This window comes from Phocoena phocoena, chromosome 1 (genome assembly GCF_963924675.1).
Source record: "Phocoena phocoena chromosome 1, mPhoPho1.1, whole genome shotgun sequence".
NCBI lineage: Eukaryota > Metazoa > Chordata > Mammalia > Artiodactyla > Phocoenidae > Phocoena > Phocoena phocoena.
The window spans coordinates 165,407,857-165,435,483 of NC_089219.1; the positions used below are offsets into that span (position 1 = coordinate 165,407,857).

Here is a 27,627-nt window from a genome sequence, read left to right on the forward strand (position 1 = left end):
TTTTAGTTACCCATTACTTCAATACCAAAAAGCATTTACTACTTTTCAGACATTCCAGACAAAGGTCACTTATAACAAAAAGTCAACTTTTTTTTTAAAAACAAGATACTGTCCATTTAAAAAGTAGGTCTTTTCTTTCAAGTGAACAGGACATTTTATGTATTAAACTTAACTTCTAGTCTGTCAAGACTGGTTTAAGATCCTTATGTAATGTGCATATATGCAGAAACAGATAAACTTGCTTTAAACATTATCTGCACAGAAATAAAGTTAACTTCTCAAAACATGATAGGATAGGTCTGGTTAGTACAAATCTATTGCAAAATAAAAGGATTCTGCGCATCAGTTCAACGAGGAGAAGCGGGAAAAGACTGTCCCAACCATGAGAGTTCAAGTTTACGTTGTGTTCTGAAAGCCTAGAGCTAAGGGACACCATGTTGCTCACAGTGTCCTGATATGCAGAACTGCTCAAGCTACGAAGTCAGCGCTTCCTCTGGAGCTAGAAGCACATTCTGGTTTACTTTCTATTCCGAAGACGTTTAGATTTCCTAAGAGAGTCTATGGCTTCTGCGGCCTTTTTGCGTTTCCGAGGAGACTCTTCATTCTGCCCGGACCCTGAGGAGTCTCCCACTGCACTTTCCATTACTTCTCGCAGTTTGCGTTCCAGCTCTGCCAACCGTGCGTTCTGTTCACCTATGATCTGGGTCTGCTCTAGCAGTTTCTGGTCCTGGTCTTGAAGCTGTTTCTGCTGTTCTTGCACTTTGGTGCGAAGCTCAGAAATTTCACGCCTGAGAACAGTCACCCCAGCACCATTTGTCTTAACCTGCTGCTGGAGTTTGGTAACCTCCTGTCTTGAAGGGTTTTGCTTAGAGAAGAGTTGCATTGTTGTCAGGGCTGCAGAAGGTCCTGGAACTGTGGAGAAATAGTTTAAAATGGTCAATCACTTAAAATGCCTCACTACCAGTAATACTTCATTAATTAAACTTACTCAAAAATAGAAATATCCTTTATAAAATCACTTCTGATAATTTCTTCTTTGCAATCTACTTGATCTAATGGATTCATCAGACACCTTGTCTTAACTATAAATGAGTTTGAATTCTGATTCTCATGTTCATGTGGCAATATGTGGAATGCAAGCAAATGGAGATGGGCATTTAATGGCATAAACTTGGATTTGAAATATTATAAAGCATTTTTAGGACCTAGTAAGAAAATATAAATAGTAAAAGTAGAGTAGAATTATTTCACACAAGCAAACATAAAACATCTGAGTTAGAAGTACAGACCTATCATGTTCGCAAATCCTCTCTGCACTTAGTTATATGCAAAGGCTTCAACATTAGCCAAACAACAGGGACACCATCAAAAAGTGGGTTACATCACATGTGATGATCAGGAAGAACTTCTGACATGGTGTAGGAAGGCTTTGGAACTATTCTGTTTTAGTAATAATAGAATGTAACATGGGCACAAAAATCACTATTTTAAACTAATAACCTACTTTTTTAAAACCCTATCTCCTGAAGCTTTTCTAAAAGGACCAGATGGATCCATCCACACCCTAAAACCCATCTTGCTAATTTTCTCCTTATACATTTAAATACTCAGAATATTTTCCTTAGCTGATGCATTCTTCCTTCTCTCTCTGCTTCCCTTTAGCCAACTAACAAGGCTCAGATCAATTCTCACCTCTTGTGAAGTCTGTATCAGACCAGCCAACAATGATTTTATCTTCCTTAAGATTCTCTCTGCTACTCATTTGACATTTAAATGGACACTCCTTTAAACTATTTCTCTTGCCTACGATAATTTGAGTCTGGATATGTCTTACCTTCTGAAATAAGAAGATTCTTGAGAGAAGACACCGTGTATTATACTTCATTTTAGTCCCCACAGGACACAGTACAGTGCTGTGCGCATAATAGGTACTCAGTAAATAACAGATGTGTTAATGCTGAGATGCTGTAAGCTTTATTATTAAATTACAGACAGCCACTCAGTTACCCCACCGAGTACTCCAGGGAGCTAACTGATCTGAACAAAATATTTTACTAAAAGTTTGTTCCCAGATTTAAAATATTTGCAAGAGTTGAAGATATTGAACAATTCATTCTTTCAGTAGATAAGGACACAAATCTCTAGGATCCGACAATGTTCAAAACAGCCTTATGCACCCTGTCTTCTAAAGTAGCAGCCAGATACTCCAGGGGCTGAAATAATTAACTGGTTATTTCCATGAAGAATTTTTTGGGTTTTGTCTGGTATATTTGATTCTGTTATAGGATAACGAATACTAACTAGTCAGAAACATCAAAAACCATTCACATATACATAGCTTTTCACTCAGCAATTTGCTCTGATAAATTTAAGCCAAGTTAAAAGTTGTGGATATGTACAAAGATTTAGCCGCAAGATTGTTCTTCAGAGTGTAGTTCAAATACTGAAAATCTGGAAACAAATGTGCCTAACAGCAGCGGATCAGCTACATAAATTATGGTCTGTGGCCCAATCTGTCATTAAAAATCATGTTGCAGATACAGTTACAGACCCAGTAAAGTTCAAGATACACAGTTAAGTGGTGGGGGGGAAATGCAAGTTACAAATCTATGTACATTATAATAATATGAACATTATTATAAACTGAACATATTATAAACAAAAGATACCTGGAGGAGAGCCCATGAGTCTTCCAGATACATCTGATCCTGGTAATTTCCTCTTTAGAATTGGAACAATCTTTTCATCAAAGTATTCCATTGCCATGGAGGAAATATCCCTTAACTCTTGAAGTACTTCATGAGCTCGCTGAGGGGCTCTGGTAGAATTGACATATCTCAACACACGATAAATCTCATCAATCACCTAAAATAATGAGCTCTCATTAGCACTTTAGGTTTATTTTTTTTTTAAAGAAAACAGCTAAACAGGGAGCAAAGTGACTGCTTGTTTTGCAATTCCTATAAAGACCTACAGGTGACTTAACTGATATACTGACCACTGATAACATTACCATCTGTAACATGGCTTTGGGCTTGTTATAATACTTTATACATTTCATATTTATATTTATTTAAGCATCTTTTCTGTACTGTACTGGTGCTACGGAATCAGGATGATTAAAATACAGCTCCTGCCCTGAAGGAAGTCAGTGTAACTGGGGAGAGGGATGTGTAAAGAAGTGACGTAAAGAGGGATATACAAATTGCAAAAGAAACTAGAAGACTAAACTAAGAGATTAGATCTTGTATGCAAGTAGGGGTCGGGGTGGGGCAATTACCCAAACCCATATTCTACTAATCCTCTGAACCTACTTCACTCTAGTCTGAATCTGTTTCCCAAAGCCCCAGGGACTCAGCCTGATGTCCTTCTCTCTTTCACACCGCCACTATTTGCTCTATCCTTGAAGTTTTGTTTCTCTTAGACTTGCCGTGGATTGGAATGAAGTCTCCTCACAGCCCACTTTCTTGTTATCGCCAAAGGGTAGCAAGAGGTCCTTTTTCATTTTAATAATAATTGCCATGGGGAAACACAAGGCATACATACACGGAGAAGAAAGCTGACAATCCTGACTCCTAATTCTCTTGCTGGAATGGTAACTGAACCTTCCTTAGGCATTCTGCCCTCAGCTTTAATCCCTGTGAGGTCAGCCTTACTTTCTCCTATGGCTTCAGCGTAGACCTGAAGATAATAATGTACATCTCTGAAGATCTCCCGTCTGGATGATATCTGTTCCAATGGGTCTTCACCTCACAAGACTCGTGGGTTAATCAGCCAAACCATTCTGTCACCAAAGTATCTCAAACCACCTTGAATCCCACTCATTTCCACTGCTGCATTTACCTAGCCAGTACCCAACTACGGAACAATCTTATTTATAACTGGCCTTTTCTTCTCCTTTATTCAGACTGCTGAGTACTGCTAGAGAAACATAAAATCTTGCAGAATAGTACCAGGACAAATTACAGTCCGTAACACGTTCTAGACTCTCAGGGCAATGAGATGATCCTTGTCAGTCTAGCATCATGTGTGCTGAATAAATGTCAGCAAAATTAAACTGTTAGGATGTGTCTTTATCATAAATCAGAGAAGACTTCACAGAAGAGGCCACGTCAGTGGGCCTGGAGAGATGACTAGGAATCGGCTTGGCCTAAGGTGGTGTATATGTAGGCAAATGTAATAAGATAGGAGATATGCTAGTTTTGAATTACATGGGCCATGCAGGTGATACTAGACAGGCAGGCATATCTGGAGATACAAGTTAGGAGATCAGGAGAGAAACTCCAAATGATGAAGAGGCCTCAGTAGCCAATGGCATAACAGGGACTGACATTGCTGAGGGAGAAGATACAGAATAGGACAGTCAAAGGCAGAATCCTGAGGCACTAGTGGTTAAGTGATACATTTATTTTTGGCATTACTACTAGATTATGAACTCATTCCAAAAGAAAATAACATTTTTTTTCAATAAAAACTTACTGACTACCATGTTAGGAACTATTAACGTATATTCAAAAAAAAAGAAATGAAGAAAACAGAACTTTCTCTTGGGCTTACAATTTAATTATGTGAACAAAACCTAACCTGTAAGCATTTACTGGTCAGGAGAGGCTTCTTTGACATATTTAAGGTAAAACTGAATGATGATGAGGAACTGGAAGATCTGGGAAGAAAAGCATTTAAGCAGGAATAACAATGGCAATGGCTTCAAGGTCTGAGTCAGTTTGGCTTGTTTAAGTTCAAGGGTTAGAAACATGCAAACTATATCTGTATCTCCAAACAGTAAAAATTTATGGAAGCTAGCATAAGCTCAATGCTTTGAAAAAAAAAAAACAACCTAATATTTATATATGATTACAAAATTGTTAATTACAAAATATATAAGCTAAAGTAGTAATAGAGTATTTTTTTCAAGGTCCTTCATATTGACGGAGAGTCTATGTACTAGTGCTAGGATATTAACTGACAGTAGCTCTGTGTTCATCGGCGTTCACATGTGTGTTATAAATCAGTACTGCGACGCTCCAGTATCATTTTATGCTGGCCTCAACGCCTGTATACTCCAGCTCTAGGTACAAAGTAACCATGAGCTCTTCGAACTACATCAAACCCTCTCTTTTTTACTCAGGGTTTTTGCAAATTATGATCTCTTTTCTGGAATGTTCTCCCTGCATATCTCCCCTACCTTCTCTAGCCCCAAATTTCTTACTCATCCTTGAGGTCTCAGTAACACTTTCTCAGAGTAAGCAGTCTTTTCTGAACCCCCTTTCAGTTTAAATCATGTTAACATCTTCATCAAATCCTTTATTTTACCTTCAGAATACACATTACAAGTTTTAAGTACTACATTTTTCTGTAAATGTCTGTCTTCCTCTAATATAGTAAGCTCAATTAAAGAGACCATGCCTAGTTTCACTGTCAGATCCCCACAGTCTAGCAGTGTCTGGCACAGAGCAGATACTCAATAAACGTCTGTTAAATGAGTGATAAAGACGGTCAAATATCATAAATTGCTTAATATTGACACATCTAAATAAAACTGTTTAGGGACAAGCCACAGGGGTAAAGTCAATACAAGAATATGATTTTTAGAGGCTGGATTTTGAATATAAAGGTCACAGTTAACAGAATTTTTATTGAGAGGAATTTTTTTAAAATACATAATATTTGAAAGAGTATTTATCCACAGCTTTATTAATGGGTCTATTTATATTATGTTTATGTACATAAATACTGGTAGACAGAAGAATATTTACAGTATATTTGAACTAGACTAGAAATGACTGTTATAATGATTCAAGCATGAATAAAACATACATCTTATCCAATGCAAGATGACTTAGTGAAAGACCCATACACAGGAAAGGCTAGCTCAAACTGAGTAAATTCAATGTACAAGAAAAGTGCTGTGTGAAAAAGAAAGTAGAGAGAAATAAGATCTGTTTGAGAGAACTGAGCAGGCCTAATGAAGGACCTGGCCATGAGAAATAAGCAGAATTTCAATGGGGAAGAGAAGTCTGAGCATGACTGAAGGAGGAGTGGACTGAGGAGATGGATGATGTGGATGGAAGGTGACAGCGTAGGAAATCAACATGTATGTAGTGCTACTACGTACCACGCCTTTATTCTAGGTTTTTAAAAGAAATTTATTATGCAGTGAATCCTCTTCCGTAACCCTGATTCTTCAGAATTAACTTCATATCAAACTGTCCCATAGGGATTACTAATACTAAATCACATCTGTAAACCAATTTGTGAAATAATCTTATCTTCACTGTATTCAGCCTTCTAAATATAGTGTGAAAGCAAGGTATCTCTTTCCATTTGTTCAAGTCTTCCATTAGGAAACAATGTTTTCAAAGCTTACTATATAGAGGTTATTTAGTTAAATGGACTCATCCATGTTTTCAATAAAATTAAAAATATTTTCTGGGGCTTCCCTGGTGGTGCAGTGGTTGAGGGTCCACCTGCCGATGCAGGGGACGTGGGTTCATGCCCCGGTCCGGGAAGATCCCACATGCCGCGGAGCGGCTGGGCCCGTGAGCCATGGCCGCTGAGCCTGCACGTCCGGAGCCTGTGCTCCACAACGGGAGAGGCCCCAGCAGTGAGAGGCCCGCGTACCGCAAAAAAAAAAAAAAAAAAAAAAATTTCTTTCCTCTGTCCAAAAGTTATAAGCAAAGGACAATGTGAGGAAAAAAGGACACAGCATGTTAGAACCAAACTGCTTCTAGCATTCAGAGTCATCAGTGGCTACAATGGCTTTAGAGGCACATATTAAGAAAGCATAGTATTTACCTGATTTTTAAAACATTTCAATTTCTGAGTAGGTTTAATCACTTTCTGAAAATTACTTTAGCAACAAGAATGTAATGTGTGAGTCTTGTGTCCAGTGTAAAGATCACAGGTTTTAGGCACGTCACCTAAACTCTTTAATGGCTCTTTGTACACCTTTCAAATAATATGCCACATGCTGAATCCTACCCAAGTTTGAGATAATAAAATAATAGTTATGAAAATATTTTTAAGTTTTAAAAAAGTATGGTAAGAAACCAAATGTGAACAGCTATATTTCTAACACATGCAGTTTACTATATCATGCTTATGTTTAAATTGGCACAGTAATAAATGACATACTATGAATATCATTTAAGTATTTCTACTACTGTAGATGAGAAAATTTCTATCTTGTTTAATCTACTGTTTAGAAAACAAAGCTCCTATTAAAATACTGAACCTCATATGTTCTCATTTTCTGTCTTTTTGTTCCACTTGAGATTTCCTTAATTTTCCTTTCTGCCCCTTTTACTTAAAATTGTTTCTTCCATATTTGTAAATATTTCTTTATATGGCATGTGTTTGACTATTTATTTTCTTATTTCTCTTAGACTATTAGTCACAGTTTAAGTTTCATATCCTTGTATTGCTTTCTCAAAGGTGTATTTTTCCCCATTTGTTTCATTCTGTGTTTCATATTAGTCTGGCAATTCTCTACTCCTTGCTTATACTTAAGAATGAAGCACACAAAAAGCTGATCAGAACTCCTAGTTAGCCAAGATGGTGGGAAAGGTGGGGTATAGGGGGATAAGAGCAGGGACCTAAAAAAAAAAACCAATGAGAATAGATTGATTCTTCTTTTTTCATTTTAAAGTTTTATGGACTGTATATATTTACTTGGGGACCAGCATAGTGAAAGGAGGAAATGCTTCCAAGTAATAGATATTTTTAAGAATGTCTTCACATTAAAACCAATTTTAAGAGAACAAAAATACAATATTCTGGAAACATTAGGTAAACTCAAATTGAAGGATATTTATTCCTCAAAATAACTGACCTATGACCTTCAAAAATGTGAAGCTCAAGAAACACAAAGAGTAGGGAATTATTTCACATTAAAGAGGATTAACAAGTCCATGTGTAATCCTAGACTGAATTCTGGACTCAGAAATAAGAATAGTTAGGGGGACTTCCGTGGTGGTGCAGTGGTTGGGAATCTGCCTGCCAATGCAGGGGACACGGGTTTGATCCCTGGTCCGGGAAGATCCCACATGCCACGGAGCAACTAAGCCCGTGTGCCACAACTACTGAGCTCACGAGCCACAACTACTGAGTCTGCGTGCTGCAGCTACTGAAGCCCACGTGCCTAGAGCCTGTGCTCCGCAACAAGAGAAGCCACCGCAAAGAGAAGCCTGCCCACCGCAACCAAGAGTAGCTCCCGTTCGCCACAACTAGAGAAAGCCCACGCACACCAACGAAGACCCAATGCAGCCAAAAGAAAAAAAAAAGAATAGCTAGGAAAACTATTATTGGGATAAGAAATGAAATTTAAATACAGATTACTGATTAGTTAAGTGTATTGGATCAATGTTAAATTTCCTGAGTTTGATATCTGTACTATGGTTAAGTAACAAAATGTCCTAGTTTTTAGGGAATACATTGAAATATTTAAGAATATAGGGTCACAGTAGCTCCAACTCATCTTCAAATGGTTCAGAAAAAAATAAAGTATTTATATAGAGAGAATAAAAGCAAATGAGACAAAAGGTAAATAATTGCTGGATAAAAGATACATGGGAATTCCTTGTAATATTTTTGCAATTTTTATGTAAATGTGAAAATGCATCAAAACAAAAAGTTACCCCCCAAAAAAGGAATAAAGAAAGTGACCACCACCAGTTATTCTTCATCAAAAACGTTAAAAACAAACCAATAATATGTAGATTTTATGTTTGTTCAGGGAAATCTAGCTTCATGATCTTACATAATCATTTACACTATAAAAACACTGACTTTTGTGTTTCAATAAGCACGAAAGGGTTACTGGGGCTGTTAGTAATGGTGAAGAGAAGAAATTATTCATGTCTTTTCTCATTATATCTCCCAGAATGGTTAGCTGGCCTCTGCTCACATGCGTTTTTCAGTATGTGTGAACTGCTTATATTGACCAAGAGCTTACTATAAAAAGTTTGACTTCTATATGTCAGACAGAAAATCTGAGAAATGTATGCAGGAATAAGCTAAGAATCTAAACTCTAGTTCTGAGAAAAGATGAATGCAACATCAATGTAGTGGTCAGAATCTGCAACTATGGCCCTAATTGACCTGTGCCTATTTTTGTAAATAGGGTTTTTATTGGAACACAAGCACACACCCATTCATTTACCACATGTTGTAGAATCACGGCTGTTTCTCAGAGTTGAGTATTCATGACACAGACCTTGTGGTTCACAAAGCCAAAAATATTTATTATCTGGCCTTTTACAGAAAAAGTTTGCTGATCCCTGCCATAGCCATAGTGAGTGGCAAACTCCCAACTAATCTTTAGATAGATTTTCTTTTAATGCCCTTGCTATTAGTATGCTTTCCTTGTCAAGAGACTCCATTTTAAACCCCTCCAGTGAATAAGCCTTAGGTTTTCACTGAGTAGAAGGGTAATGATCTAGCTTGTTTAGAGCTGGAGAAGGGACCTATAGGTTTAAATCATTCTTAAATATAGATTCTCAACCAACCTTCCTGTTTTAGCCCCATTTTCAGAAATGCTTGGAGCTTTCGACCTAGAATTTTCTAGAGGTTCAGTTGTGCATACTGGGTTGCCTCCCAGCTTCCCCCACTCCCAGTTTAGGAATTAACTTTCTCAGTTCTGCTAAGTCAGTTACCATTTATTCATCTACTCTCCAGCTTCCAAAATTCTGTTGCTACTGTCTACTTTCTGACCTCATTTTCACGGGTCTTTATCTTTTTTCCTTTTAAAAATTAGATCATTTACTCCACTCCACTGACTAGAGTTCTGGGAGAAATTAAGAGGTAAACATATATTTAATCTTCTATCTTCATCCTGCCATTTAATTTTATGAACAAACTCAACTGTTCTTTCAGAGAATAATTAAAAGAAAAAAGTTTTCCCAACTGTTAAAGGTCCAAGATTCTGTTGCATATCAGGCAATCTAATTTAAACTAATGTGCATATTACCCAGATTCACTTAAGTAACTTGTGAAAAGTAATTTGTGAGATGAAATCCCTACTGGAGACCTGAATTTTAACAAAATGGATATATTCTATACAAAACCACGAAAAGAGTTCTCTTACAAAGTATAAGAGCACCTGAACTTTTAAGTATAACCCGGGAGCAAGATCCTGGGAAAACCAAGAATAAACTACCACAGAAATCACACACCAAATCAAGATTATATGCTAAACTGAAAGAAAATTATTTTGTAGAATGTCTTCACTTAAGGATGAGAAAATTAATGCCACATCCTTATGTTCTGAAGATAGAATGTGAAAGTTTAAGGATGAGAAGTTCAAAAAGGAACAATCATAAAACAACCCAAATACTGCAAACTGTTTAAGTTAGCAGTTTAGATTTAGTCTAAGCTTAAAAGTACCAGCTACATAAAAATTAAAAGTAATAATCTGAGTATACAGTGTTGTTTTAGGCAAGGTATAAGCTATATAGATGGCACTTGTAAGAAAGAGAAGAAGCCAAGGTGATAATAAAAACAAAAATTATTTGTTTTCGGGGGGTTGTTTTTCCAGTCAAGTTCAGATTTGTAGGAGAAAAATAAATCAGGATAAGATCTTTGGAAGAAATGGGTACTATGAAGGAAAACTGGAAGACTTTTCCACTGCAGGCAAGGTAAAGGTCTCAGTTAAGGAGCTGTCCAGAGCAAATGCCCAGGGTGATACACATCAGCTTGAAAGCTGAAGACATTCTCCATTGCTACCACCACCTCAGTTGGTACTAGAATTAAAAGCAAAGACAAGTGGTTTCCAAAAAACCAGCAGGACTCAACTAGATTCAACTTCATTTGTATAGATAGTAAATATCATTCTAATCACATGATCCTGATAAATTAGAACAAAAGATGGGCAACTTCTGCAAAGGTCAGGTACTAAAGTATCTTTGGCTTTGCAGGCCATGTGGACTTCGCTGCAAACTACTCAACTCTCGTTAACGACTGACTGAATTGTCTCTAAGGTTATGAAGCTTGGAGATGTGTCTTAATTATTCATAACCTTATGATATGCAATAAAAACTACAAGACTACAGGAGACAACCTATTCTAGTTCAGTGAACATCCCAGGAACACCTAAGAGTTAAGGCCTATGAATCAGACCTGGATAAAATCTGGCATAAGAATCAGAATCTAAAGTTTCTAACCGGTCCCTTTTATTTATTTTTTTTGTTATTTTTTGTTTGTTTTTGTGTTTGCAGTACGCGGGCCTCTCCCGTTGCGGAGCACAGGCTCCAGACGCGCAGGCTCAGTGGCCATGGCTCACGGGCCCAGCCGCTCCGCGGCACGTGGGATCTTCCCGGACCGGGGCACGAACCCGTGTCCCCTGCATCGTCAGGTGGACTCTCAACCACTGCGCCACCAGGGAAGGCCCCGGTCACTCTTTTATAGTACCGTGCAGAAGCATCGGTAGCTAATATGAGGGAAGTGCGCTATACCAAAGTATACTTTAAATAAGAAACAGGAGGGATTCCCTGGTGGCGCAGTGGTTGAGCGTCCACCTGCCGATGCAGGGGACGCGGGTTCGTGCCCCGGTCCGGGAGGATCCCACGTGCCGCGGAGCGGCTGGGCCCGTAAGCCATGGCCACTGAGCCTGCGTGTCTGGAGCCTGTGCTCCGCAACGGGAGAGGCCCGCGTACCGCAAACACAAAAACAAACAAAAGAAACAGGACTCCTCTGGCTCCCAACGTACATCACAGAAAGTTGAAAATGGAGAAAGTACATTAAAAATATTGCCAATGTTAATTATCTATGGAAATAACAAAAAGAGAACATTCAAATTTTACTAGTTATTAATTAGTTCCAACCATGTTAAGGGAACCTTTTGCCAGTATCAACTAAGTAGCAAAATGATCTTTAATTCTACCTCCATCTCTTGGACATAAAAAGATATAGACATTATTTCATTCTGAATTTACACTCAATTCAAGAAGCAAGATACTAGTGAAGGTATGCAGCATGTTGAACGCTGGGATCTTTATTAACTTAGTAACAGTAAATATATCACAATATACTTATTTCTGTGTTAAACAGCACTATTACTTAGCTCTGAGTATACTGTTACACAGTAATTATCTATTCTTGTCAAATCTGGAAGTTTGTAAGTTGTCTTCATGAAACATTTCTCAAACAAAACCAAACCAGCCTGTCTTTCCTACTCCACCTCCCCCGAATTATAACAATCTTGAAGGCAGGGACAATACCTATCCTATTCATTGCTGTATCTCTGGCATCTTAACAAAAAGTAAAAGTGCAAAATTTTTTCTTGAGTATGAACCCTTAAAAAGCTTTTCTAAAGAATAGTAGCACTTCTACAGTATATTTCAAAATCATAATTTTAAATATAAAGATCACATAAATGATACATATGTATATGTTATTGCACAGAAGCTGAACAAAGCCATTCATAGAAATGCATTCAAAGAAGTAGAAATGATTCTATTATTTAAAAAATCACTCTGTAACTTTATAATAATTCAAAGTTTACATAGTGCAATCCAGCTGTTCTAGGTAAGGGATTCTATTTTACCTTTCCTGGGATGAAGCAACAGAGATTGGAGTCCACATACTTCATGAAAGTCATATTTAAGAGAGACAGCCTTGTTTCAACAGCAGCGAGGATGTCTGCATGACGAGCTAATGAATGGTTTCTCCTTTCTGACTCTCTCCTACCAAAAAAAAAAAAAAGGCAACCATTAAAAGAAGTACTGTGGACTACAATGTTAACCAAACAAAATGCCTTAATGTAAGTCTAACATTTACACCTTAATTTAGAAATCTACAATTAGGTCATAATTTGTTTAACTGTCATGATAAATGAATCACTATGTTTAGAAATCCTTGCCAAGGATTAATCCAATACTCACTGATAAAATATTTGAAAAAAATTAGTTTTTTTTTGTTTTGTTCTTTGGCTTTGTCAAGCCTAATGGCTATTAGAGAAATTAATGAAAGAATTACACATGGACATAAAGACAAGAAACCGTATATTTTTGCCCACAAAATCAGCTCATTTAAACTTTTAAAAAGTTTTATTGAGACATAATTCACATACAATAAAATTCACTTTTAAAGGGTACAATTTAGTAGTTTTTACTATATTCACAGTTGTGTTCCCATCACCACTATCCAATTTCAGAACATTTTCATTATCACAAAAAGAAAGCCAAGGGGAAGCTGGGATGAAGGGAGAGAGTAGCATCGACATATATACACTACCAAATGTAAAATGGATGGCTAGTGGGAAGCTGCTGCATAGCACAGGGAGATCAGCTCGATGCTTTGTGACAACCTAGAGGGGTGGGATAGGGAGGGAGGGTGGGAGGGAGACACAAGAGGGAGGGGATATGGGGATATATGTATACATACAGCTGATTCACTTTGTTGTACAGCAGAAACTAACAAGACATTGTAAAGCAATTATACTCCAAAAAATATATTTAAAAAAAATAAAAAGAAATAAAGCCTGTAACCATTATCAATCACTCCCATTACCCAGCCCCTGGCAAGAACTAGTTTACTTTCGGTTTCTATGGATTTGCCTATTGTGGACACTTCAGATAACTGGAATCATAATCATAATATTATGTGGTGTTCTGTGTCTATCTTCTTTCAGTTGGCATAGTTTTCAAGGTTCATCCATGTTGTAGCACGTCTCAGTAGTTCTTCATTCCTTTTTATTGCTGAATAATATTCTATTATATGGACATACCATTATTTTGATTATCCATTCATCTGTTGATGGACCTTTGGGTTGTTTCCACTTTTTGGCTATGATGAATAATGCTGCTATGAATATGTGTGTACAAGGTTTTGTGTAGACATATTTTCACTTCTCCTGAGTATATACTTAGGAGTGAAACTGCTGGGTCATTTGGTGACTCTATGTTTAACTTTTTGAGAAACTGTTTTGTAAAGTGGCTGCACCATTTTATAATCTCACCAGTAACATGTGAAAATTCTAATTTGTCCACCTCCTTCCCAACATTTGTCTTTTTAAATTTTAGCCATCCATCCTAGTGGGTGTAAACCAGTATCCCATGCTATTTTGATTTCCAATGCCCTGATGACTAATGATGCTGAGTATCTTTGATGGGCTTTTTGGCCTTTAGTGTATCTTCTTTGGAGAAATTTCTATCGAATCCTTTGCCCACTTTCAAATTGGGGTTATTTATCTTTTTATTGTTGAGTTATAAGAGTTTCTAATACAATCTGGATATAAGTCCTCTAACAGATATATGAGCTGCAAATGTCTTCTCCCATTCTACAGGCTGTCTTTTCATTTTCTGGATGGTGTCCTTCGAGGCACAGAAATTTTAAACTTTGATGAATTCTCGTTTGTCTACTTTTTTCTTTTGTTACTTGTGCTTTTGGTGTCGTATCTAAAAAACCACTGCCTAATGCAAGTTCATGAAGGTTTATGACTATGTTTTCCTCTCAAGGTTTTATAATACAGCACTGACATTTACACTTAAGCCTGTAATTCATTTTCAGTTAATTTTTGTATATGGTTTGAGAAAGGTTTCCAACTTCATTCTTTTGTCCCAGTGTTATTTGTTGAAAACACTAATCCTTCATCATTGAATTTTCTTGGCATTCTTGTTGAAAATCAATTGACTAAAAATTTAAGGGTTCATTTTCTGGACTCTCAATTCTATTCCATTGATCTGTATGTCTATCCTTTCTTTTAAAATTAATTAATTTATCTTTTGGCTGTGTTGGGTCTTTGTTGCCGCACGTGGGCTTTCTCTAGTTGTGGCGAGCAGGGGCTACTCTTCATTGAGATGCGCGGGCTTCTCACTGTGGTGGCTTCTCTTGTTGTGGAGCACGGGCTCTAGGCGCGTGGGCTTCAGTAGTTGTGGCACACGGGTTTAGCTGCTCCGCAGCACGTGGGATCTTCCCAGTCCATGGATCGAAACTGTGACCCCTGCATTGGCAGGCAGATCCCTTTTTTTTAAAACAAATTTTTATTTATTTGTTTTATTTTTGGCTGCGTTGGGTCTTCATTGCTGTGCACAGGCCCTCTCCAGTTGCAGTGAGTGAGGGCTACTCCTTGCTGCGGTGTGCAGGCTTCCCACTGCGGTGGCTTCCCCTGCTGCGAAGCATGGGCTCCAGGCTCATGGGCTTCAGCAGCTGTGGCTCGCAGGCTCCACAGTGCAGGCCCAGTAGCCACATCACACAGGCTCAGTTGCTCCGCGGCACGTAGGATCCTCCCAGACCAGGGTGCAGCAGGCAGATTCTTAACCACTGCGCCACCAGGGAAGTCCCTATATGTCTATCCTTACGCCAACACCATACTCTTGATTATTGTAACTTTGTAGTAAGTTCTGAAACTGGGAAATGGTAGTCTTCCAATTTTGCTCTTTTTCAAGATTGTTTTGATTTCTGCGCCTTTTGCAATTCTATAGGAATTACAGGATCAGCCTGTCAATTTCTGCAAAAAGACTGCTAGGATTTTGACAGGGGTTGCACTGAATATATATATATCAATTTGAGGAGTATTACCATCTTAATATGAAATCTTCCAATCCATGAACATAGAATGCCTTTCCATTTATTTAAGTCTTCTTTAATTTCTTTTAACAGTGTTTTGTGGTTTTTAATATACAAGTTTTATACTTTTTTGGTTATATTCGTTACTAAGTTTTTTAAATTCTTTTTGATGCTATTGTAAATGGAATTGTCTTAACTTCATTTTTGGATTGTTTATTGCTAGTGCATAGGATTATACATACATACATTTATTTATTTATTTATTTGGCTGTGCTGGGTCTTAGGTGTGGGACATGGGATCTTTCTTTAGTTGCAGCATGTGGGATCTAGTTCCCTGACCAGGGATTGAACCTGGGCCCTCTGCATTGGGGGCACGGAGACTTAACCGCTGGACCACCAGGGAAGTCCCAATACAATTGATTTTTGTGTACTAATCTTATATCCAGGATCCCTGCTGAGCTCATTTCTAGCTCTAATAATTAATGTATTTTATATACAACATCATGTGTATACAAGATCATATCATCTGTGAATAGAGAATTTTACTTTTTCCTTTTCAATCTGGATGCTTTTTATTTCATTTTCTTGCCTAAATGCCCTAGTTTGAGCCAAAATGTTGAACAGATATGGTGAGAGTTGAACAAACCATAGTAAAATGATTTATTGTGATCTGTGTACCCTTTGCTACAAAAATTTGGAAACCATTTAACCCAAGGAAACCCTTAGTGAGATTAAAAACAAACAAACAAACAAAAATCAAGAAACAAAATCCCCAATTGTAAATTATTGCCAATGCTAACCATAACATACCTTGGGAGTTGTGCTTTAACTTGTTTCTGACATAGATTATGGTACCTCTCCACTTTTAGAAATCCCTGATTCAACATTCTCTGGCAGACCAAGTCCATTCTTTTACAAACCTATGGGAAGAGAGAATGAGAAAGAAGAATTTTAAAAAGTAAAAACCAAATTGGTAACAATTAAATTAGGCTCATAACTGATGGTTCAAAATTCTCTGTGCCAGTATTATTCCCCAGTTTGCTATATGAATCTTTGAATCAGTATATGTGGGTGAATCCCTCATTGTAAATTACAATATTGCATTTAAAAATTAGTATTATGTGTAGGCAAGGAATACTTTACTCCTTAAAAAAAAAAAAAATATATATATATATATATATATATATATATATTTAAAGTTTTTGGCTGTGAGACATGGCTTGCAGGATCTTGGTTCCCTCACCAGGGATTGAACCCATGCCCCCTGCAGTGGAAGTGCTGAGTCTTACTTTAGGTATTTGTTGAATGTTCTGGATGTATCCCTGCTTTTATTGTCAGAGACTATAATCCTGATGATCATTAAAGCAACATATTTGAAGGTTTTTAACAGTTTGAAATAAGAAAGTTCTCCTTTGGCCAAAAACATATTCAAACTTGAGTCTAACTGCTCACAAAGTTTTTATGATCTATAACCAGAATGAGAGTTTTTAATTATTTCTTCTAGTGATTTGGGTTAAGTATGACAGATTATGATGGCCAAAGCCTATACCAGATACTGTCATATCCTGCAAAATATTTCAACATGTACAGCAGAAACTTAACTACTTTGAATCCTTTAAAAACATGGTGTTTGGGGCTTCCCTGGTGGCGCAGTGGTTGAGAGTCCGCCTGCCGATGCAGGGCACACGGGTTCGTGCCCCGGTCTGGGAAGATCCCACATGCCGCGGAGCGGCTGGGCCCGTGAGCCACGGCCGCTGAGCCTGCGAGTCCGGAGCCTGTGCTCCGCAACGGGAGAGGCCACAACAGTGAGAGGCCCGCGTACCGCAAAAAAAAAAAAAAACAAAAAAACATGGTGTCTTTATACAATAAAAGTACAGGATCTGGGGCTTCCGTGGTGGCGCAGTCGTTGAGAGTCTGCCTGCCAATGCAGGGTACACGGGTTCATGCCCCAGTCCGGGAAGATCCCACATGCTGCGAAGCGGCTAGGCCTGTGAGCCATGGCCGTTGAGCCTGCGCGTCCGGAGCCTGTGCTCCGCAATGGGACAGGCCACAAGAGTGAGAGGCCCACATACCGCAAAAAAAAAAAAAAAAAAAAGTACAGGATCTGAAGTCACAACACCTAAATTTGACTCCAACCAATATATATCCTTGAGCAAGTCAGCTTCTATGTGAAAGCCTGAATCAGACATCTGTAAAATATGGATAGTATCTACTCCATAGGGATGTCATTAGGATTAAATAACACACACTAAATCACTTGGTAAATTATAAAGTGCTATATAAAAATTATGTTAAATAAATTTTAACTTACCACTAATTTGAAAACTTTGCTTCATATACTTAGTTTTTATATTTCTGAGATATCCCAGTATCTTTTTTATCTTAATGAAACCTACTACACAAAATACATTTGTTCTTTGTTTCCTGAGTATTTTGCAGTGACTCAAAGTGATCAACCTGGTCGTTAATTCTCACTGTATAGGTGTTGCTGAAAGTACAACACTGAGATATTATTGAGATAAATCTACATCAAGGCTAAGTCAATTAGGCAAGGGCTGTCTTATGCTTCTATCTCTCATAGCACCTAAAAACAAATGCTTGACAAATACTTGAAATGAAATACTGATGAAACTTTTGATACAAGTTTGCTTTCTCCTGAGATTATAGGGACAAAAATTCTGGTAAACTAGGTTGAGCTAATGAAGGTTTTGATACTCTAATATTAAATACTAGCTATTCCCTAAATCCCAGTATGCCAAATGAAACGTATGAAGGTAAACAGTTCTTTTCATTTCAAAGTAAATGAAAACATAATAAGGTTTAAGTACTGATATTAAGAGTAATTCTAAAAAATTATATTTTAAAATATGGTGGAATCTATTTCTAACTAGTAAGTTATAAACATTTGTTCAGTGTCTACTTAAAAAGAAAACCCAATATGTATTAACATAAGTAACTGTTTCTAAAACAAAATATTTAATGAGTTACATTTTTACAAATCTCTGATCTGTAGTTTAACAGAAACAAGTGAATTTTCATATCTGCTTCTTCTGCATTAAAGAATGAGAGTGAAAATTGCAAATAATATATTAGTAAAGTAATGAAAATATTTTATATTGTATAGACTCCCTGAAAGGGTCTTGGAAACCCCTCTGGTAAACCTGGACCACAAATGAGAACCAGTGCCCTAATCCTGCGTAAACACGTTGCCATGAACACTGGTACTGAACTTTATGTGAGGAAAAAAGAAATTTTATCATGTTACTGGAGGAAGGAAAAGAGAGTATGTCTTTTTGTGTGTGATGAGGGGGAATAAAGCAGGCTAAATTCTCATCTTTCGTAGTAGGAAGTCAACAGATATTATCAAATAGAAGACAAACAACCCAAAGACTGGAAAGTGGTGCCTCTGAGGAATAAAAATTGGGGGTTGCATTGTTGTTAACGTTGTTAAAACTACTTGATGTGAGACACACTCTAACACAACTTTGTAGAAAAATACTTTTTCTATTTGTGGACTCTATAACCTCTTTGATAATTTCTGAGTTAAATACTGGAACTAAACCCACTGTGGTGATGATTTCCTAATTTTTTAAAAGTCAAATCATTATTCTGTACACCTTAAACTTATACAGTGCTATATATCAATTACATCTCAAAACTGAAAAAAAAAAGTTTATTTACAAAGTGAAGAATTAAGGTCAATTACTGCTGTACTAATTTCCAAGGTAGTTTCTAAATTATTTTAATATACTAGAATTTTGCTGCACTGAATCTAGTAAATACTAGAATTTAGGTATCTCTTAATAATCCAGAAATGCAGTGGAATGAGTACTGACTAGTATGAGTATACAACTGACTGGGGGATGAGAATATGAATAAATAACCAGGTAAGGTCAACCAAGGGACTTCACATGATACAAGATTTGAACTAGGCTTTAAAGGAAGAGAGGACAAGCAAGGACTGCCAAGTTAATACTGACAGAACAAAGGCACAAAGCCTGGAAGGAATAAACCATTAGCAAGCAAACTACTTCTGAAGACAGATCAGATATGTAGGCAAAGCTGAGAGGAATAAAATCTCTCATGTTTTGAGCAGGAAGATCAGACAGTAATGAGAAGTAAGTTTAAAAGGAAAAAGATCACCCATTTTGGGAGAGATCTAGTATTGGTACAGCTGATTGGTCATTTTCTGTTAGCAACTGTAATGTTAAGACTAAAGATGTGGTTCTGGAAATTTCACATGAAGATAGCTGAAACCACTGCAGATGAATCCCAAATGAAGTAAAAGACAAGAAAATAAAGGCTTATAAATGGAGCCTCAACTGACCATTATAACTAAAAGCTGGTAAAAAAAAGATCAGAAAATATACACCTAAAACGAATACTGTAAATCAACTATACTTCAACTAAAAAAAAAAAAAAAATTAGAAAATAGGAGGTCACAAAGACAGACAAACTAGAAGAGCACCACAAAAGCCAAAAAGATTTGAAGCATTAGTCAATATTGTAGGAAAATAACAGTATTTAATGTGGTATTCTTCCATTCATAAATGTTCGATAAGCACTGACTGACCGATAGCATAAAAACAAAGACACGATAGAGCGTATATCTATCTTTTGTTTAGGATTCAGAAGGAAGCAAAGTGACCTCTGAAAAACAGCAATACACTAATTTTCCCCAAGGTGAGCAGTTTAATGTTAACTGCTGACAATGTATGTTAACTTGCAAAACAAAATTATCTTATTTAAAGTATAGCTCTAAATTTGGGGATATTTTAATTATTTCCCAAGGCTAAAGGGAAGAAATTTCATTTCTCCAGTTATTAAAACAAAACAAAAATCCTAGCAATTTGGCAACTTATCCAAGACAGAAAAATAAAATTCTAGAATCTGATATACAAAGATGATGACTATGTCAAAAACAATCAGTGTATTTAGAGATTAGGAAAATATATACTATAAAAACAAAAGGGAACTAATGGAACAAATCAGTCTACAATGAAGACGTTTAGCTTGGCCACTCTGTTATTTGCTGCTCTAGTATGAAGAACAGATTTGTTTTTTTCTTTGTTAATTACTTCAAGATTTAAAATGCCATGTTCTTTTTTTTTAAAAAAAATGTTGGGGGTAGGAGTTTATTAATTAATTTATCTATTTTTGCTGTGTTGGGTCTTCGCTTCTGTGCGAGGGCTCTCTCTAGCTGCGGCAAGCGGGGGCCACTCTTCATCGCGGTGCACGGGCCTCTCACTATCGCGGCTTCTCCTGCTGCGGAGCACAGGCTCCAGACACGCAGGCTCAGCAGCCGTGGCTCACGGGCCCAGCCGCTCCGCGGCATGTGGGATCCTCCCAGACCAGGGCTCGAACCCCTGTCCCCTGCATTGGCAGGCAGATTCCCAACCACTGCGCCACCAGGGAAGCCCCCATGTTTATTCTTTTTATCATTTTCTAACTTAAGTGGTCAGTAATAAATATTTTTCTTCACTTGTGTTTATTTAGAAATCTTTTTTGTTGTGCCACTATGGCCCTTCTTAATGCAAGACACATACGCCATAAACCCATGAAATGCACACTTTTCCTGTCAAACCTAATCTCTAATATAAAATCTTAGTTGATTCTAAGATGTACATTTTTCATCTTTTAACATTTGACAGTGGAATGGTCTTCCAATATATGATATATTACAATATAATTGCCAGCATTTCTTTCTCAGATATCTTAGATGCCTTGCAATATAGTATGCTGGGCTTCTTCAATTTTGTTTAAGACGCTGTAAAGACTTTAAGATATGTTATCAATTTAATAAAAGCTCTTCTGGAAGAAAAAAAAAGTACTGCCACAATAATATATATGCAATTTGATCAAGATGCATTCTCATTTCAAAAATGTTAAAATGGGGACTTCCCAGGCAGTCCAGTGGTTAAGACACTGCACGTCCACTGTGGGGACGCTTGGGTTCTATCCCTGGTTAGGGAACTAAGATCCTGCATGCCATGCAGCGCAACCAAAAAAATAGAGGAAATAAAAAGTTAAAATATGAAACTATACCTTGGAATCAAGGAAATATTGTAATGGAATCACATTTTTATGTACTCATTTCATGCTCTACGTTTTCAAATGAACAGTTCATGTTTTTCTCCAATTAATTAGCAAGCTATTATCAAAGATCAGGCTGCTTATTAGACCCTTGAACTGAAAGGGATGTAGACACCAGAACCCGTCCTTTCTTTTAACAGTGAGAAAACTGAGGCCTTAAGAATTTATGACTTGTCCAAGGTCATCCAGCTACTCAGGGGCAAAAAATGAAATTAAGAATAAGGGTCTTCTAGCAAACAGATACTTATTGTTTATATATATATATGTATCAGTCTAATATGGACTTTAATCTAATATGGATTACTCTCAGTTTCCTCATTTTTTTGTATTGGCTGCACAAGATTATTTGAAGGATTGGAGAAGTGCCTAGGACAGCACCTCAATAAAAACCAAGCTATGTGGGGGGGAAAAAAAAAAGAATCCAGGTCTTCTGATTTGCATCTTTTTAAATTTAGTGATCAGTAGCTATACAGATCGAAATGATTATCCTAATTATTCTCAACTGATTAGAGTCTCAAATAATACTCCACTGCTATAGAAACTGTTGGCACTAGTCTAGAAAGTAGGACTTCTTTATTTTAAGGACATTAGTGGGGGGTTCCTACTACACTACTGAAGTTTAGAGATGGAGCTAGACCAAGATCTTCCTATAATCCTCTCAATCAGACAAATCTGCTGTGTAGAACATTTGACAAGCCATCTGGGCTGGATTCTTCAAAAAGTCATGAAAGAATGAAAACAGGGCTTCCCTGGTGGCGCAGTGGTTGAGAGTCCGCCTGCCGATGCAGGGGACACGGGTTCGTGCCCCAGTCCGGGAAGATCCCACATGCCGCGGAGCGGCTGTGCCCGTGAGCCATGGCCGCTGAGCCTGAGCGTCCGGAGCCTGTGCTCCGCAACGGGAGAGGCCACAACAGTGAGAGGCCCGTTTACCGCAAAAAAAAAAAAAAAAAAAAAAAAAGAATGAAAACAGTGAAAAAGTGGGAGGAATTTTCTAGATTAAAGAGTCTAATGTTTTATTAGATTAAAGAACCTTAACTACCTCCCCAACCCCTCCAAGCTATAAAAAAATATTTTGAGGACAACTGAAAAATCTGAATGTAAAATGTAATATTAAATCCCTTGGAAGTGATGATATTGTGATTATACAGAAGAAGTATTCAGGGGTAAATGTCATTATATTTGCACCTTACTTTCTAATGGTGAATAAGCATACAAGTGAAAGAGATAAAGCAAATGTGGCAAACAGTTAATGACAGGTGATAAAATCATTTAAAAGATGAACAATGAATGAGCCAGGCCTATTTGTTTTTTTTCAGTGAACTCCTCTTAATTTCCCTTACCTATTAAAAATATTGATACAACTTGCCCCCTCTTTCGTAAGAATACTTTAATCTTTTATAAAAAAATTCTATCTACCTGGCACGGATTGTTTAAGATACAATACTATATATAGAGAGAGACAGAGTTAATTCTCAATCGTCTGCTGGTAAAAAAAATTACAACAAATTAAAAATTCTCTGAGTGTCCTCCCTAAATATTCACTTGGAAAGAAAATATAAATTTATTTTAATATTAGCCTGAGCAAAACAATTAGGATAATTACATGCCTTTTTTCTGCTGGGAATGTTCTTCTACCTCTGACTGGATGAAAATTCATGATCTTGAGGAAGCCTCTCCTGATTAACCTCAACATTCTTGTATTTACTACTATGCATTTGTTGTCCTAGTGCTTTGTAAATGTGCTCAAGGAAGGTGTTTACATTCTGTCTCAATGATGATACTGTGGACAGGGTTACTGATTGAACACCTTTGCTTTGAGACTGTGCAGGAGTGAACTGTCCCCAAAATATTATAATTTCTTACCTATACTTAAGTACCTGTTAATAAAATCAATAACCTGATGATGACATGGTAGGGGAAAAAAAAAACCCAGCAATGCAGAGAGTGTATTTTCTATAATACAGCAATACAGAGCAGTGGTCCTCAAAGTATGTGACCCTTGGGATTCCCAAGATCCTTTCAAGAGTTTGCGAAGCTAAACTATTTTCATAATGCTAAGATGTTATCTGCCATTTTCATGCTTATTCTCTCACAAGATACAGCAGAATTTTCTAGAGGTAACATGACATGTGATGACAGCTAAGGGAATTATGCATTGTGTATTCTTGTGTTTTCTAGACTTTTCAAAGGTAAGCTCTTAGGGTCCTCAATAACTTTTAAGAGTGTAAAGGGGTCCCGAGACAAAAAAATTTGAGAACTACTGGTATAGAGCAAGAGATAGGAGGAAGACAGCTTGCCTACTTAAAAAAACAAGTAATGGTTTCCCATTTTCCTTCATATTTTCTACCAATCAACCCTCTCTACAACTGAAGTTTTCAAACACATTTGAAGAAAAGATGTGAAAGGAACTAGAAATGGGTAATAGACTTAACTAGATACAGTGCTTTAGAGAAATATCTTGGGACAAAAGCATATATTTATGTACCTTGTTACCAACTGGAAAATTTCATTCCAGATAATAAGCAGGACTTCTGAATTTAACTTTTAGTCAAATTTGTCCCAAACCACTAATAGGATTCCATTAACTTTATAGGAGCTCCACTAGAATCACAGAGGAGAAGGTGTGATAGGATCTCTCTAAAACAACTTTTTTTTTTTTTGGTTGTGCCACGCAGCTTCCAGGATCTCAGTTCCCCGACCAGGGATTGAATCCCAACCCCCTGTGAAAGCGGGAGTCCTAACCACTGGGCCACCAGGGAATTCCCTAAGACAACTTTTAAAGCCTCCCATACTCATTTTTTCAGTGAGTGAGAACACTGTACTCGTGAGTCAAAGTTATACGTTTAAAGTTAGCTTTGATCTGCTCTGTAACTAGCTGTAGGACCTCACTTCTTAACCTGTGCCACTTGTTTCAAAAACTCTCATACCTGCCAAGGAGGCCTAGGTGACAATCTAATGCTGCATCAGCGCAAACTTGTGTGATTTATTGGCAGAACAACTCAAAGTACATGTTTTGTCACTTCAAAAGTTGTGTTCATCCAATTAATTTTAAATATATTGGAGAAGTTAAATATTTAAAGAGTTATTTTTATGTAACCAGGATTTCCAAGTTCCATGTACATTTTTGGAGCAAATAGTCAATGGCAGAAAAAACAAAACAAAATCCAATTTAATAAGGCATTTGGACAGTCCCTTGGAAATAACTAAATTGGAGAGTCAAACTTCAATAATTCATGGCAACAGGAAGCAAATTATCAACTCAACTGCAATTGAAAAATGTTATTTTAGCCATTTCAACTTAGAGCAAATCTTTTCAAGAAAATACAGAGTGGTTAAGCACATGGATCAAGCACCTGTCCTCTAATTTAGGTGCTAACAATAGTTATTACTGAGGTCCTAATAAGGCAAGTAAATTGGGAAGGAAGAAAAAAAGAAACACCTGAAAAATAAAAAAAACTAGCTCATCAACCATTGAATAGTTGACATTTAACTTTATGGAAACCAATTCTGTTCTTAATTAATATCACTCTCTTCCAATTATATCCAACCTAACTCCACTCAAGAAACTATGTAATTTGTATGCCAGATAGCAGCACACACACTGCTACTGATTTTCTGGCAAACAGCATTTAGGTATAAATGGTCACTTAAATGAGAAAAGGCCTGTAAAGGACCTAACAAGCACTATCTCTAGGCAGCCAATTTCATTAAATGATCGTAATTAAATTAATGCTGACATCTAGTGGCAAGAAAGAATCTTTCATGTTACTTGAATTGTACCTTATGACATCAAACCAATGAATCTACAACCAAAGACACTTCCAAATCCCCACAAAAGATTATCCATTTAATCTAAGAATTATCCATTAACCTTAAGAAAGGAATAAGAAATAGTTCCCCATTACTAAAGCAGAGGAAAAAAACCCATCTTTTAAGATGTAAAACTGGCAGCAGAATCTTTTTGGGGGGTAGGAGTGGAGGGGTGGTAAGGGACTCCTTAGTGGAGGGGTGGTAATGGACTCCTTATGGAAAAAATCTTTGAAACTACAAATTTGTATCTTTAAAACACTAGAATAGAAAACTGCTTAAAAATGAAGAATGCAGCTGAATACTTCACTTGAAAGAGATGTCATTTACTAATAAATTGTGGGGTGTGTTTTTAACTTTGTCCCCTAGGACAGGCTGGTTTTCCCCCCTTTAAAAACGTTTTTAATTTTTTAAAAAATAAAATGACCAACAAATGAACAAATCCCCCCAGTTTTCCTCAACACTTATAAAACAGAACTGTGAACATCCCAAGCTTTACAAAGGCATTGTCTGGCTGAAAGGCTCAATTCAATCAAATGCTATGCCCAATTTCCAGACACCAGGAATGTATACCATGAATTCTGATCAAACATCATCCTTTATAAAAATCTGAAGGAATATTTAAGATTCTACAAGAAATTCTGGATGACATGTCCTGGAAATTAAAGGACAATCATTTTGAAATATCACTTTTCAAGTGAAGAATTTTCCATCCTGCAGACTGGCATGGTTAATGTGCTGTGTTGACAAGAAAAAAAACCAACAACTGTCCACCAGTTTGAATGAATATTTACAACCTTCCTTTAAAAAATAAGTATACTTTCAGAAATACAATTATAATCTATTTTAGACTGGAGGTGTACACCTAAAATATGGCATATTGATTATTAAGAAAATGCTATACACAGCACATTCAGCAATATGTCTTTGTCCTCTTAAAAACAACCCGACCACAGATTTAGCTTCCACACAGAATCGGTCTGCAATCATTTCAAAATGTCCACCTCCTTCAATTTCCTTACCACTTAAATTCACTGAAAGGAAGCAAAATACCTGACTGAACTAAGATATTCATCAAACCTTCAATGAAACTTCTGGAATGAAGAAAATCCCAATGGCAATTTATTTTCATAAATCATGGACTAAACTACTGTGATTTTAAGGTATAAAACCTCTCCTAAAGCTGGTGGGTGGGCGTAAATCACTAGTTAGAAAACGAACTGCAGGAAAGAAAAAAAACCTTCTCAAGGGGCAAGTTGCTTCACTATGGGTGGGAAGTATCAGGGGTGAGGCAAAGCCGGAATAGTCACTTCTCAGGGCTCTACTTTACTGGTCAACTAGGGCGCTGGGGTTGAGGCTACGTTCCAATTCCTCCAAACCTCTACCGGCTTTTGGGAGGACCGACCGATCCGACTTTATTTTCTGGAACAAAAAAACTTAGCGGGGGGGGGGGGGGGGCGGGGTAACAATACGTTATTCTCGCAGACAAACCAAACCTGGCTAGGATCATCTCGCCTACTTCGGAGTGCTGGCCCCCTAACTCCGGCCGGGGGCTGGAGGGTGATATACAAAAGGCAGGTGGCGAGACCCCTCCGGGGTCCACATTCAGGTCGGGAGGAGGTGGGAAGCCCAGCTCCCGCTGCCTCCCCGGCCGCGGCCCCGCTTCCGGGTGGGGGGCACGGAGCCCCCCAAGGCCAAGTTCCCGCACGCAGTCGCCCCCAGCCCCAAAGCAAGGGCAAAATCCGGACAAGACCCGCGGACCGGCCCCGACAGAGACTTTGGGGCGGGAGGGGCGCACTCGGTGCTCTGGCGCCGGCTGAGGCTCCCAAGGGGCTCCCTCCCCGGGGAACGCTCTCTCCCTCTCGGGCCCTCCCCAAACCTCGGCCCGGCGGAGAGGGCGGCGGGGGTCCCGTGGGGGCCTCACCAGGCGGAGCTGGCTAATTTCGTCGTAGGACATAAAGCTGAGGATGTTTTCGATGGCTACGATGGGCAGCGCCACGAGCGTGTTGTTTTGAGGCAGCTGGTCCGGAGCCAGCGCCGGGGGCGGGGGAGCCTGGGACCCCGGCTGCGGGGCCTGGGGCGGGGGAGGTGGGGGCAGTCGCTGGGTAGAGCCGATGGCCGAAGGGGAGCCGCCGTCGCCGTGGCCACCGCCTCCTTCCTCAGCCATCCGCTCCTCCGACGCCGCCGCCATCTTGGGGGTTTGATTCCTTCCTCCCAGAGCAA

General features: G+C 38.0%; 1 protein-coding gene across 1 annotated transcript; it reads right to left on the minus strand.

Moving 5' to 3' along the window:
- Nucleotides 1–27,627, minus strand: FBXO28 (F-box protein 28). The gene is made up of 5 exons (XM_065889737.1): nucleotides 27,329–27,627; nucleotides 16,315–16,424; nucleotides 12,542–12,680; nucleotides 2,670–2,865; nucleotides 1–912 (listed from the first exon to the last, which is right to left on the minus strand). The coding sequence occupies exons 1-5, from the start codon at nucleotides 27,593–27,595 to the stop codon at nucleotides 518–520; spliced, it is 1,107 nt and encodes a 368-aa protein (XP_065745809.1). The 5' UTR covers nucleotides 27,596–27,627; the 3' UTR covers nucleotides 1–517.

Bases quoted from the DNA above. Each gene is read 5' to 3' on its own strand.
- FBXO28 (XM_065889737.1), bottom strand. From the start codon at position 27,595: ATGGCGGCGGCGTCGGAGGAGCGGATGGCTGAGGAAGGAGGCGGTGGC. The intron at 12,681-16,314 runs GTATGTTATGGT...TTTTTTTGGTAG, and splicing joins GTTAAAGCACAACTCCCAAG to GAGAGAGTCAGAAAGGAGAA. The intron at 913-2,669 runs GTATCTTTTGTT...ATTTCTCCACAG, and splicing joins ACTCATGGGCTCTCCTCCAG to TTCCAGGACCTTCTGCAGCC.